The 15,492-nt window shown below is 36.4% G+C and overlaps 1 protein-coding gene across 1 annotated transcript in view; it reads right to left on the bottom strand.

Moving 5' to 3' along the window:
- Positions 1 to 14,643, bottom strand: part of FRY (FRY microtubule binding protein) — a 147,575-nt gene extending 132,932 nt beyond the window's left edge. The window contains exon 1 of the mRNA XM_015815247.1: positions 14,574 to 14,643. Within this exon, the coding sequence (XP_015670733.1) occupies positions 14,574 to 14,643 (70 nt within the window). The remainder of the gene's footprint in view (positions 1 to 14,573) is intronic.
- Positions 14,644 to 15,492: the final 849 nt, after the last annotated feature.

Raw genomic sequence — 15,492 nt, 5'->3', positions numbered from 1 at the left:
TGTATTTGACACTGTAGGTATTTTGCAGAATTTTCTAGCTTTTCTACACGTCCATCAACTATGATAAAATGACCCTTCTTGTTCATATTTCCAACATAAATTTGAAGTACCTTTATACATTCTGGATAATTTTCCAGTATCATATATCAAAGGCACATCATTTTATAAAGATTCTTGTTTCATTTGTATTTTATAAACAAAAGTTTTTAGCCCATTTTATCACACATTCTTTCACTTTCTTTCAAATTTCAATAAAAGTTTATACACTTTAGCAATTGTATGTTCATTATTTGTATACAATTTCATTTAAATTCTGTCTTACATGATATACCATAAATTCTTCTGTCTACTTTAAATGTTTCGGATAACTGTAAATAAGAAAACTATTACCAACTATGTCCCTCTATTATCAATAGTTCTCTTAATTTTATTTTACATTCCCCTTGATCTCACAATATGTTAACCATTTATCTTTGCCTGTTATTTCTAGTTTATAAAGTTTCTTGTGCTGAGAGCCATAAAGGTGTTTTCAGGTTCATCTTGCCTTTGTATCTCTTTCATACTCTCAATATTTCTTCCAACAAATTTTCAGGCCCCCACAGTTGACTGATTATATTTAATTAGTTGCCATTTTCTTTTAAACAATTACTTATTCATTTGATGCATGATCTTTGAACATTCCTAAGTACAGTAATGTTTTCTCTGGAAACAAAAACTTAATAAAACTTTTTGTGATTGGCCTATGGGCCTGAACTTTGGTACAACCTGTATAAAAGCTACCGCAATAAGACATGGCATAGTGTTTACGTCGAAGAATAACTTCTTGTGAAACATGGAGCTCATTCTTTTTTGTGATTCCCTATATTATCTTCATGTATGTCTCCCTAGTCACCCTAGATAAAACAGGAGAAATCCCCATAACTTTTTGTCGTATGATAAATTAGCTAAATTCTTGAACATTTTAAATTGCATTTTCAATGCCTTTCTTAAATTGTTTTAAAACCAGAAAGGTATAAGACTCAAACAAATACAAGATCATCTTCTGGAAAACCAGATACTATTCTATTTTTCATACTATACACAAACCTCTAGCCATTTCTTTATAAACCCAACATAAATGAAAAAGCACTAGTTTCTCCAAAATGTTGCCATCCTTTGTACCCACCTTTTAGTTCTGCCTTTAAAGATTCAATTAAGTTTTTGCTTCATTCCATAAGTAGGTAAGCAATCTTCCCAAAATGAGTGACTTTTAGCAAATCAACAATTAGTAATCAGTCAACAAATAAGAATTAAAAACTTCTACATTATTAGTGATGTTTAGCTGACATGAAAATAAAACAATGTGAAGCACTGTGTAAATAAAACAAACAACTTGTATAGATAATTAACAATAAACATCACATGCCCCTTGAGAGCATTGGTATTGGGACATCACTTTGTAACAGGCACAATGACATGCTATTTTGGCATAATGAATTATTATTCCTGGTATCGTGAGATCAGCTCTATGGTGCTTCTGGGAAAAAAATCATTTTGCATGTTCATGTAAATGCAAACACAAATATATTAGACAGAGCATGTGAATTGTTTAATTTTGTATTAAGGATGTATATTTAAGGATGTCTATATTGTATTGCACTTCTCCTTCTATGGGAATAATCTGCACCATCCTCTCCCAAGAACCTAAAGTCTGCTTCTTTCAATGACACTTAGCAATTTCGACATTCAAGTGAATCCCATTTTTCCTTTTAGAATCAAAAATCTTCCTTTATCTATGATTGCTATATCAATACTAACAACCACTGATATTAATCATGCTAATCTAAGGTAGAATGTTAATTTATCAGGTTTTCAGTAGAAGAAACCTGGATGCTCTTCATAAGTTTTGTTGATATTTCACTTGCATAGAAATGTATGGAAAGAGAACAAACGGAGCCGAGGACGGATGGAAACATGCTAATATTTCCACCTTAAATTATAGCCAAGTCTAACTCTAAGTATATTCAAAAATGAATATCAAATATTTCTCAAATTGTAGCAGGTGTGAGGTGTTCCTGAGTTTCTTGTGAAATAACTTGTCTGCTTCATCAGAAAGGCAACCCATACGTGACCCCAGGAAAAGACGCAGCTGCTTCACCAACAGGTGCTATGTTTGTGCTTAAGGAACTTTCCAAATCATACTTTGCTTTCAACCCCAGATCTTTTCACAGCCTGACTGACTACTTTTCCAATTTCTGTTTCATGTAACTCACCTGTAGAGCATTATAGGTTATGATTAAGGCTACAGTATTAAAACTTTATTCAGCTGTTTTTGCTTTGAGTAGGCATCCAGGTTAAAACACTTTTCTAAATTAACAGATGCTGAGCTGTTGATCTGCTGAAACAATCAAAACAGTTCAACAGCTGTGGGACTCAAAATAACATGGACAGCAAATTGCTGGACTGCAGCCTTGAAGTGAATGTTGGCATTTTATCCAACAAGAGAGATCCTATAATTAGGTTTATTGACTGTAGATGAATAATTCATAATATGTGATAGTATTACTCTTGAATCCAGAAAAACAATCTATATTTACTTTATGTGATTTTGTTTTTATATATCATTAATTGATACTGTACTTAAAAGACATTAATCAAGAAATATGGTATTCAACTTCCACTAACGCAATCTTGCCACAGACAGTGAGCTGAAAGTGCAATGAAATGAAAGTCAGAGGGAAGCTGAACAGGACAAGCGATGGGCAGGACAGAAGGGAGATTTGGATGGGAGGCAAGAAGACTGAAGGAGTATCAAGGATAGCGAAGCTCAGGAATATGCTTCACAATTCAAATTATATCCAAAAAAAGCAGGAAGTGGTAAGATTGAGGCTAGGAGAAAAAATGCGTATCCAAGAGAATCACATACAAGGCTTAAATTTGGAAGATGTATAATTCCTTCATACTATATTAATTTTTAATCTCCCCAAGGAGCAGAAATCAAACATTTCTGCTTGACATCAGGAAAGCTTGGATATCATGACCAAGGTATGCTATTGCAATGGAATTCATGAAGTCAAGACTGCTGCAAAACCAAGAAAATATGGAGCTGGATTTTATATTATGGTTCTCTAACAATTAATCACAATGTGGTCATAAAATGTTACATGACTGTATCACTTATTGGCAGTGACACTGGCAGTCCCTGTTGCCATCATTAAGTGGGGATTGCAGTTTGTTAAGCAAGGACCATGACTTGTGATGTCCTGCCAGTTTCCAACAAGTAAAGGCAATGGGAAAGCCAGCAGGGAGTAGCAAGTCCCAGTCACAATAAGTCTTTCCTTAGACAGCTCAGAAATAGGATAGCAGATGGACAAGTGCAGTGAAGTGCAGAGGGGCAAGGAGGGAGTGTTACCATGGTAAAAAATGGCAGGAGAAGTTTGACTTCCCAGAGTGACTTATGATCTTCTTCTGACTTCCACATTGATCTTGCTTATGGGAAACCAGCAGGGAAAGTTGTAGGTGACTGAATTATAATCATGTGACTGCAGGGCCAGAACAAGACAACTGGTCATAAGTTCCCTCATCATTGTAACCCTGAATGGTCGCCGAACAAGCGTTCATAACTTGATGATCTATGGAAATAGCATCAAGAGTTTGGATGAAGACAATCACTACAAATACTGGGCATCCTTCAAAACTGACAACATCAAGTACACTGAAGTCAAGAAAATGGTTAGAAATGAATACATTGTGTGAGTGAAGATGATCTTAAAAGTCCAAATTCAGGGGAGGAAATATCATCAAGGCAATTAACACCTGCACAATTCTGGTCATTAAATACACACCTGGAATACTAGACTGGATTCAAGCAGAATTAAAGCCTTGGATAGGAAGACCAAAAAATGACAATGAATCATGTCCTTCATCCTTGGAGCAATATTGACGGTCTTTATTTAACAAGGAAAATGAGTGGGGCATGGAATGTTGCCAGGACATCAGATGGTTGAACTAGAAAAATGGGCATTGGAAGAATATCTCAAGGATAATGAAGAAAATGCACTGAAGCAAGTATATCAAGAAGGCTTATGAGAACTGGAGAGACCAAACAGGACTACAAGAAAGACATTATAAAGAACAAAAAAGAAACAAGGGAAGACAATACATGGCCAGTACATAAAAAAAAAAAAATAACAGGAGAAGCAAATAATAACAAGACCTGCCAATGACTAAGAGCAGGAAAGTTGAAGAAAGAGATAGGTGGACTAATTCTGGTTGCACAAAACCAAGCCTTAAGAACAAATTAATACAAAGCCAGTACTGAGAAGATAACAACAGACAGCAAGTGCTTCCTCTGTAAAGAACCTGACGAAACAGTGGACCATCTGGTTAGCTGCTGCAAGAAGGTACAGACTGACTACAAATAACAGCATGATCAAGCAGTAATAATAGTGCATTGGACGATCTGCAAAAAATATCATTTGCCTGCAAGCAAGAACTGGTGGGACCATAAAATACCGGAAGTAATAGAAAATGAAGAAGCTAAAGTGCCCTGGGATTTTAGAATTCAAACAGATAAACACCTATCACATAACATCCCAGACTTAATAATTATCGATAAGAAACACACACACACAAACACATACACACAAAAAAAAAACTGGATAGTAGATGTGACAGTATTTGGAGACAGCAGAATAGAACAGAAAGAACAGGAGAAGATAACAAAATTCAAAATCCTGCCAATAAATGCGGCAAAGCAACATTGCGGCAAAGCAAAGAAAGCAAAGGTAGTATCAATACAAATAAGTGCCTTGTGTGCAATCACAAAACAATTGAAGCACCATTTAAATACCATTGGCATTGACAAAATCACCATCAGTCAATTGCAAAAGGAGTTTTACTTGAAATAGCTTACATCCTGAGACATTATTTTTAACATCAACAAACGTCAACATTTGCCTAGCCCAGGTCCTAGAGAAGGACTTAATAGGTGGATAGAAATTCCAAATCCAATTTAAGCATTTGACTGATTGTGCAACAAACTGTAATAATAATATGGAATGTCCAACTCTAAATCTTCACAGGTGGTCTAAGGGCTACCATGGGCAACAGTAGCAAAATTGAGAAGTCTAAGAGAAGGACGATGAACTAACTTTTAAATGCACTCCCCCTACCTATATGGAGTCCCCCTAACCAACTTGCTCAGACTGAACAACCTACTTGGATAAGCATTGGGATGCTTCGAACCAACAAGAAAAGAAGTCCAGTTGCCATGACTCAATTTCTAGACAACTCTATCTGGATGGCTAAGAATCGTCATTGACATACTGTATTTACCATTTGGATCATGAATATAATTTAGCAGAAGTAAGTAAAATCTTTTTATTAGGATGATTCTTTTCTAGTTTTCCTGTTTAAAGAAGAGATAGGTACAATATATTTCTTTAATATTTACTGTTCCCTATATTAGGGCCTTCAGGTGGCTTCTGCATATTTGTGTCAAATTAAGATTTATAATTCTCTAAACTAAAATGTTAAAGTTTTATAACATCCAAGTTTAAAGTTCCTCAGCAATAAATACCACCTTACAGTAGTCATATCTTTTAGAATGTGTAAATTGATCAGTCACCGGGATCAGAGGTTTAGTCTTCTGAGCTTTCAGACTCGTGTTAGAACCCATCCTCAAGGAATTTCTCTCTTACACATTCTGGCGAGAGAGAAATTCGCTGAGGATGGGCTGCAGCACAAGTCCAAAAGCTTGGAAGACTAAACCTCTGATCCCAATGACAGATCTAGATTGGATCCTGCAACATTATCCTGGGACACATGTATTTGCTTTCATTCATAATCAACCTTGAGTTGTCTATATCTTTAAGGTTTGAGCTTCAAAACTGAATATCATCAAGTTGAAAAAATGCATTCGTAATTTGCAAATATCTGCCAGATGCTGCCATGATTCTTTAGTTATTTTCCCCTATTAGAATAGGTTTTGATTGCTGCATATTTCAGTTCTCTTTCCCATTCTATTGATATGGCAAATATTAGTTTGATTAAAATGTTTAGTGCAAATGTATTAATGAGAATTTCTTTGCTCTTGGTCTTAATTCTTCTTGAAGTGTCTATACAGAAAGTAGTACAATGCATTCCAACTTCCTTAGCCAGGAATGTTAAACACACCTTGTTCCTGAATAATTTGAATGTCTCTATGAAGGTTTTCATTTATAGAATAACAAATCAATCTACAGAAAATAATAAAAAGAAAGGGAAATGAAAAAATAAACTAGGGAAAAGGTTGTTTTTATGAAACTGTTAAGAATTCATTTAAATGTTAAGATACCTGATAAACAACATGATTCATAACAAATGTTTTGACAGTCGTCCTTAAAATCATGACATTTAATTTAGCTGACTAAGAAGTGGAAATAATCATGGAGCTTGATTATTTTTTATAATTAATTAGTAACTTAATATTAATCTTTTAACAAGTGAGGTTATTAAATTACTGTACAGTGCAATATGTAATGGAATATATGCAAAGAATGTTTCTGCTAAGAGTAATGCAAAAATTCCATGCTATAACAATGATTTTGCCAATTTTTTTCAGAAGAGCAACTGCATTCCATTGTGAGAACCAGGTGTACGCAGCTGTTGCCTATATGCCTGAGACTGCTGCTTTCATGTAGACATGAACTGTAGACATTAATTACTTTGAATAAACCCAGGAATACTGAATTAACCTTGGTCTGTCTACCAGAGGGGGGGGGGGAAAGCACCTAACAATGCTGTTGAATAGCAGTGCAAATGGCTTTAATTATCTCTGGTTAGAAAATATATCCTGGATCTTGGTGTGTAAGGTAAATAGTTTCATGTATTCATGGTTTTTTACATATTTTTTGTTTTATGGATATGCAAAATGGCAGACATGTGCAAAATAATTATTTTTCAAACCGTGGACTTATTATTTCATGCTTTTTGCCTGGAAGAAAACCTGTGTGAATAACAAAGGCCACACTCATATTCATGGCAGGTTTTAATTTTATAATATGAACCTGGTGTTAGCAGCTTTTGAACCTCCCAAAGTATTATTGGAATGTGTTCTAGGAGCTTCTAAAAGTACAATTTATTTTTACAGACAGCTGTAGTGTTACTAAGATAGATAATGATAATTTGCAAGAATGTTGGATGAACAAATTGAAATACTGCAGCCTATTTTAACAGATCAGTGGTATCATATTTTAAATAATGTTAAATATGTTTCTAATCCCAAAATGAACATATTAAAGAATAAAATATTCTTACTGGGTATTTAAGTTTAGGAAGAGTTGAATATCAACTTCTTTATGCAGGGAATATAATTTATTTGAGGGTATTGTAACATCTGATATAGGCCCCACTTCGGTTTAATATTCACATTATCATTAATACAATTTTGTCTTTGCTCTTGTGTTCACTGAAGGAGAATAACCTCATAATTTGGAAGTCTTCCTAGACTTTCAGCTCCTTTTAAAATAGCAAAAGGAGGCTGAGGCAAGGAAAATACTTGTCCATCTTTGGCTGGTGCATCAACTATTCCTTATCTATTGCAAGGGTTCTCACACTCTTGTCATTTCGTGTATGGATTACAGTAATCCACTTTACATTGGATTGCCCTTGAAGATTATATAGAAACTACCAATGATCCAAAGTATAATTTCCCCAGTTCTCTGAGTAGTTTTTATAAAAAAAAACTTTATAAAAAGTTGCAGCATACAACATATTCTTGTTTTTTTTTATAGAAATTTGGAAAATGTCAGATCAAACAAACAAGGAAATCACACATATATCCCATTATAAGTTTCACGCAGAATGTTTCAGACACGTCTATTAAAAGTCAAGACATACTTAAAATTCTTGCAATATCTAGTTGGGTTGCACTTTACAACTGCATAGCTTATCAATGGCAATGATATCAAGAGCCATTGTAAACCTAGAACTATCATATGAGAAGCATATGAAGATGTACAGCACAATAAAGAAGAGGGAGCTACTGTAAATGAAAGTATAGATAAAGTCAAGGACCACAAAACAGACTAAAAGAGATTCCAAAACATTTTCAACCAAGTTCTTCACGGCATTAAGGGATACTTTGGTAAGTGCAATATTTAATTTAACTGTTAATAAATTAACACTTTATCAGTTTATTTATCAGAGAGACTAAATATTTCAAAATGTACTATTGAACTACATGCAGCATTTATAAGTTGCTCTGCTGCAATAATTTAATCTTCTTTTGATTCATTTGATTTTATGTTTAGATCAAAATGTAAACATAAGAAGAGCAACAGCAACACAATTCATTAAAATCACAACCAATATGCCCAGGAATTAACAGAATTATAATTCTTTCTATACATTTAGTTATTTAATAAATATATATGGAAATTCATAATTATTAAATAATTTTATATTACTTAATACGTTTATATTATTAAGTAATATTTACTTAATACTTTTATATGGGAAATAGGAAAAAATACAACTAGTGATTAAAAACATAAACAAGATAAGAGCATAAAATAACAGCCAAGAATTATCAAACACTTCACAGTCAGTATAACCAGAAACAGGCTCAACCATATTATCAGCACCCAAGTCTGATTTTTGGCGGGGGAATGATATTCCAAAGTAAAGGGCATCACAATAGAAAAGACCTTCCTTCTGGGTCTCATTAGATACACTGTCTTGTATACGAGTAGGGCCCACATTACTATATGATGCATGTACAATGTGAACTAATTCTGCTATGACCAAGCATATTATGGAGAACTAATTAACTTGTGTACCTTCTGTTAATAATCTTGGGGCCAAATGTTCAAACAAGTTATGATGTAATAATATGTGTTTAAATTAAGTATTGACTTTTCTTATTATTTTTTGATAATAGTACAGTATTTACAAAAACTATATTTTCCTCAATGATAAATTTCTTTTGCTTCGTTCATAGCAAAGCACAATAGGTTATATGACAGTGATGGCGAACCTTTTAGAGACCGAGTGCCCAAACTGCAACCCAAAACCCACTTATTTATCGCCGGGTGCCAGGTGGGCGTGGCCCACTGGATGGGCATGGCTGTGGTGGTCATGGCAGATTGGGTGGGTGTGGCCAAGGTGGGCGTGATCACCTCAATGTTGCTCGTGGGGAGGGACGCCTTTGGGGGCCAGGCAGGGTTGGGGGAGATCCAGGGGGTCTCTGGCAGATGGGGCAGTGGGCAGGAGGCTCGTCCTATGGGGAGAGGTGAGGCAAGGCGAGGCAGAGCGGGGGTGCCATTGTCACAGGGCAAGGTGAGGCAGGGCCCGGGGCGACTGCTGCCTGACACCATTGGCCCCCGCACACAGAGGCCAGTGAGCGCATGGGTGCTGGGATGCATCCAGCCACATGGGACCTGGGCGAGTTAGCGGGCGGCTGGTTGAAGAGGGATGGTTGCCATCTCCGGGGCATGGCGCGCGTGCCCACAGAGAGGGCTCTGAGTGCCGCCTCTGGCACGCGTGCCATAGGTTCGCCACCACTGTTATATGATATTGCAGATTGAGATGTGTGTACGTGCATGTTCACCCTTGGTTTTTATCAGTGCTTTTTTTCTAAAAAAAAAAAAAAGGTGCCGGAACTCACACATGTCATACAACCCGCCTTGCCTACCCTACAAGGTTCCATCCAAAAAAGGTGCCGGAACTCCGTTCTGAGTGTTCTATGAGAAAAAAAGCCCTGGTTTTTATAGCCATTGTTAAGTATAACTCTGTTCTATGTATTCCAGTTGTTCCTGTGTTCTACGCCAGCAAAATCTTTTGCATAACAAACTAATATATCACAAATAAATCAGCCTAATCAAGTTCACAGGAATGAATACACGTAGGAATAAATACGTGAAGCCAATCAAATTGCACTGACTGATATCACATTGTTCCTGATTATGCAAATGCGCCACTAAGCTACATATTTTGTATGTGTGAAGAGGAAAATCAGGTTTATTAGTAAATATGCCAGATAATAGCAAATAAGTATAGCATTATACTTTAAGAAGGAAGTATAAATGGAAATTTATAAGCCCATTTCATCTAATCTTAGGGTTTTTTTTTTCCAGAAAAAAATCTATTTATTACCTGGCTATTGCTTACTTCACAAATTCTGTCTATCTTCAGGATTCAGGTCACTTGACAACTCACTTTCTGCAACAAGGTCGCCCTAAACCAATTTTACATCTTTCAACACGTTGCCTTTTAGCCACCTAATGAGGGCAAATTTGATCAGCTGATCTTTCAAATAAGGGCTGCAATTATAGGCCAAAAAGTCTACATTTCACATAAAATTCTGGATTTGTTTTCCCATGAAAAACATCACTGCACAAACATTTGCTCTAATCTTGATTCATCATGTTGTCACGTTTCACTCAATCCTACTAAAAAAAACAAACCGCTTAGCAGACTGAATCTCCAGCATAATGATGCCAAGTGTGAAATATCTGTCATAGTTAATAGTATTTTCCTCCAAGGGCTGGAATAAACTGAGTTTGGCATGGGAGGAACTTGTTGTGGGCTGCTTGGGAAAACTTAGCCATGATGCAAGGCGCTTTTTCTTTTAATATTTTTATTTTACCTTAGATATTTTTTTTTCTTTTGAGGCTTTGAGCTGCCCAGAATTTGGTCCAAGATGAGTGGTCATCTAAATGTTTTAAATAAATAAGTATAAGTCACATTATTTGAAAGTGTTAAGCAATAGCTTTAAAAACAAGCTTTTAACAATGTGATTCAAATCTATCACTCTGATGTACTATTAATCTATGTATCCAATAATACCTTATTTCAAGAGAAGACCTCAAGAATTCATTAGGTAAAGATGACTCAGTGTTTTAACACTGGGATATACAAACACATTAATATAAATCTCGGAATAGTTGAAGATGGTTGAGTTAAATAAAACTTTCTGATTCAGTGGGCCCTAAATACTGTATGTTTTTTGACCAACAAACAACTCAGTGTGACAGATTTCTGGGAATAATTATTTCCTCTGTACATTTTCATTTACATGGAAATGTTTACCTTTGCCACCCACCCGCTTAATACCTTTGGGCATGTTATAAGATGCAATAAAAGCAATACATCTAAAATTAAATCTTAACTTATATACTGTATGTTGAAAGAATAACATTAAAAGTGTTGTGAAAATAAACATTTTAAACCCTCTCCTGAAATGTAAAATACCAAGCATTTTATTTCAGAGTACAATATTGCTCAGCTACAGAAAAATCCACTAACAACAACAACAACAACAAAAAAAGATAAGAGAAAACCTGAGTCAAAAATGTGTATTGGAAAATGCCAGCCTTCTTTAAAGGATTTATCCATGGTCAATTGTTTTAATTCAATTAAAAGAAAAGAAAAATCAGTGCATGTTTTTCATTTTTATTTTCAGACTGAATTTAATTTTGACCTTGTGTTCTAATGAGATTTCGTCTCTTATTCTAAATGGATTATTTTTGCAGTTTTCTTAGCAAATTCTTCATCCTGGAAAAACTTTCATTTTTTTTCTTTTTCATGCAATCTTATTATATTTCAAATTACAGAAACAAATAATAAGGAAAAAGACTGAGCTACTTCCAATCTCATTTACCATAACTTGGCAAGTATCGCTGATCCTTCTCACCTCTTCTTCACAGAGCTATAGGTAGGAAATGAGAAACTTCTGTTTCCAGGTTGAGTTAACCGCTACTTATATTACATTAGAGTATGAAGAGAATACTAGATTGCCCTTGATGAAAAACAAATGTAAACCTTTCTAATGTTTCTTTCACAACCATCCTGAAGAAGACAGAAGGGTTTATTACGTTCCAGGTGATCAGTTGGATATTAGCAAAACTAAGCATGACAATAGATAGATACTAGTTGAATGCCAAAGTTTGATTTCATTTTTTAAAATGATTGTTCTATAACTCAGGACCAAATCCACAAAGTCTTTGTCTTTTTTCACTTTGCCCTTCCCATGCTCTCCTGTCTCTGTTCAGCCTTTTTCCCCCCTTCCATTTGATCATGTCTGATTCTTGGAGACTGCCTGGAAAAATCCCTGCAATTTTCTTGGCAAGGTTTTTCAGAAGTGGTTTGCCATTGCCTCCTTCCTAGAGCTAAGAGAAAATGACTAGGCCATTTTCACCTTTAGGCTTTGTGCTTAAAGAGGCACTAGAACTCACAATGTCCTGGTTTCTAGCCTGATGTCTTAATTACTACACCAAAATGGTTTTCATTCAGTCTTTAATGATAAGTATTTAATGTGCTCCTCAGTAGTGTACCAAAAGCAGACCATAGCAAATATGAAAAGCAGCACAAGAAATAAGGAAAGCAAGCCAGAAAACTGCAGATGAAGACTTTCAACCACTGTACCTTGACCTGGTGTTTGCAAACCTGTGGCCTGTACCTTGACCTGGTCTCTGTTTGCAAACATATTAATGGTTGTGCACCAAATCCAGGTAGGCATTATTTTAAAAACAGACTGCTACTCAAGCACAAGCAAGTTCATCAACAGTTTTTTAAACGTGACATCAAAGCCTCTCATACCACAGCCAAGATAGGGAGATTTGTGGGTTTAACTCTGGTTTTTATGAGTACCCTGGGGTCTACTAAATACTGCCAGAAGCTAAAGGCTTACAACATAAAACCATTCTGATCATAGGAACATGTTTTGAGTTCGAAAGCTGAATGTAGTCTTTCCATATACAATCTATTCTAAGTTCTACATCCTTCAACTTACTTACAGCAGCTTTCTTCCACTCCCAATTTTAAAAATAACAAAGTAGCTTTTAATTTGTTTTCTTATATTTCAAGCAAATAAATCAGAAGACAAATCTGAATAAATTCTTGATTTCATTGACACTCTGATCCTTTTTTATAACTCCACTTATCTCTTAAATTCTTTAGGGGAGAAAAATGTTTCATAGAATGATAGAAGTTTGATAATAACTAATTTAACTTTTATGCAGAATTATAGAGAATTGTATTGATAAAATATTATTTTATTTTACTTTAATATATAGTTTAGTTAAGCTGAATAACTAATAATTATATTGCTAATTAAAATGATTCAACCAATGGAAAATACATGCCAGGATAATCATCTAATTTTCACTAAAAGAAACTATATATATATATATTAAAAACTATTTTGCCATCATTTTCATATTACATATTTTAAAATCAGAATCTGTTCATAACAAAAATGCACCAACAGTTTTATTTCTCTCTCCTGTCCTGCTATATCCTATATTTAAATCAATTAACAATAGCTCAATAACAAAGCATTAATGCTATGCACGAGAATGATTAAAATTATTAGAATGCCACCACTTACCATATTATTCACTTTATAGTTAAGAATGTTCAGATAAACCTTAAGCCAGTGCTTTTTATTATTATTCACAAATGATATTCTTGATACATTTCATTCTACACCATATTTTAGATCTGTATTTGAATAATCAGTATCTTACCTCATATACAAATTTAAAACACAGCATATGTCAGTGATGTTTAATTAAAGATATGGGCTCAATAAGCTATATGTTACAGATGTAATTTTTTCAATATCATATTTTTTATATCATATTATAGAAATTATATATCATAAAAATAGCTATATCCTTCCAGAAAGACTGCACATTTTAGAAGTGGGTAGAATCTGATGCCATTCAAGTCTGCTGACGTAAAGCAGGCAGGAACAGGACACATTTCTCAAATGAAATTTCACTTATGAAAAGAATCAAAGTAGACAGACTAGTGGCTTTAATTAACTTCACATTAGTAGTGAACATTCTTGACATTCACTAAGCCTTATTATAAAGAATGTCTCCTACATATAAAAAAATAGAATAAAGGCCACTTTGATTACCATCAGTAATATTGACCTTTGCAACATTGCATAGCTCCAGCTCCATTTGTTTACACTGTGAATCTCTCTCATTTGGTTCAGAAAAAAAGGTAGGATCCTTTACCACAAATATAACAGAGGCAATAAAACCACAAAAGGGGGGAGAATGTGAATACTGAATAGTTTATTATACCAGGAGTCCATCCTTCCTGCCTTCCTGTATTATTCAGTAGATATGTAAAAATATTAAGATGATTTGTCATTTTTCCGCCCAACCCTGAAGGAGAAACACAAAATATGTCAAGTGCTGTTATTCAGTTGACGAGCCATTCTCCCCACAAATGAAAGTCAAAAAAAAAACACCAAGCAAAAACATTTAAGGATGGGAAACTAGAATTTTGCCACCCTGCTCTTCTCCAGATTCAAAAGGTGAACTTGAGAGGTCTTTTGAAAATCCTAGCAAAACCAGGCAGGAACTGAAATCCCACCTTCTTCCTAAAGGTGATGATCATAATTACAGCTATAATTTACCACTGCGATTACGATTTGCTAGCAAAGTACATCATGGGAGCCTTCTCCCCACAGAAAGACACCACTCGGTCACCAAAGCTATCAGCCCCAAGGCAAAGGATGCACTGGCTCCATGCTGCCAGCAATTCTGTAGGAGGCGGAGGAGGAATAAAGGAGAGGGAGGAAGCTCACTCACTATTGCTCCAGGATTTCAGTAAATATTTGATACTGATTTCAAAGAAGCCGGAATCCTGTTGGCTGGCCATGGTTGCGGTATACAAGGAGCTTCTCCCAGAGCAGCTCGGGCGGCAGGTACTTTGCCGGCGAGATGGGACTGTCACCAGTTAGTGATGTAAACGGAGGGGTCAGGAGAGGGAATCAAGTCTCCGCAGAGCCTCTCCTTCCGCTCCTGAGGGGCGCTTGCTCTTGCAGTAGAGGCTGCTGCTGCTGCTCTCTCGTCCAGCGACAATGAACGAAGCAGCCTTGGCGATGCTTGTCCTCGGCTCATCCTTCACCGAGCGTGCCGCCTCGCCATCGCACGGAGCCCCGGGAGAGCCTAGCGCCGCTTCTCACCATCCACCAGCTCGCTTAAGCGCTGCTGCTGCTGCTGCGGGCTGCGGCGGTGGCTACTGCTGCATGAACGGCGCTGACTCCTTCTTCTTCCTTGCCGGGTGTTAGAGAGGAGCGGTGGGAAGGAAAAAAAAAACACCACCTCTTCCTGCAAAACGCCCCGCAGCAACCCAGGCAGCCGGGGCGGCCCGGCGATTCGCCACCGAGACCCGCTTCCAGGGCCCTCCTCTCTCTTGCAGCCCCGGCGCGCAGGGCAGAAGATCGGAACCCAGGCGGAGTGGCTCTGTTTTGTTTTTATGCCAGCTGCTGCCTTGTCAGCTGCTTCCCTCCCAAGAACAACAACAACGCCTAATTCTCAACAACTGCATCATGCTGCGGTAAAGCCCAAACTGCACCCATCCAGAGGGTGCAGTGACGGTGCCTCTTTTCTCCTCCCCTCCCCTCCCTCCCTCCCCCAGGTTTTGCCGGGCGCTTCTCCGCGTTGCCTTAATTGTTTGAGTTCTTCTTCTCTCGGCACCAGACAAATCGGAGCGGCTGCTGATACC

This window comes from Protobothrops mucrosquamatus, unplaced genomic scaffold (assembly GCF_001527695.2).
Source record: "Protobothrops mucrosquamatus isolate PMUCROS unplaced genomic scaffold, P.Mucros_1.0 scaffold327, whole genome shotgun sequence".
NCBI lineage: Eukaryota > Metazoa > Chordata > Lepidosauria > Squamata > Viperidae > Protobothrops > Protobothrops mucrosquamatus.
This window is presented reverse-complemented; position numbering and strand designations above follow the sequence as displayed.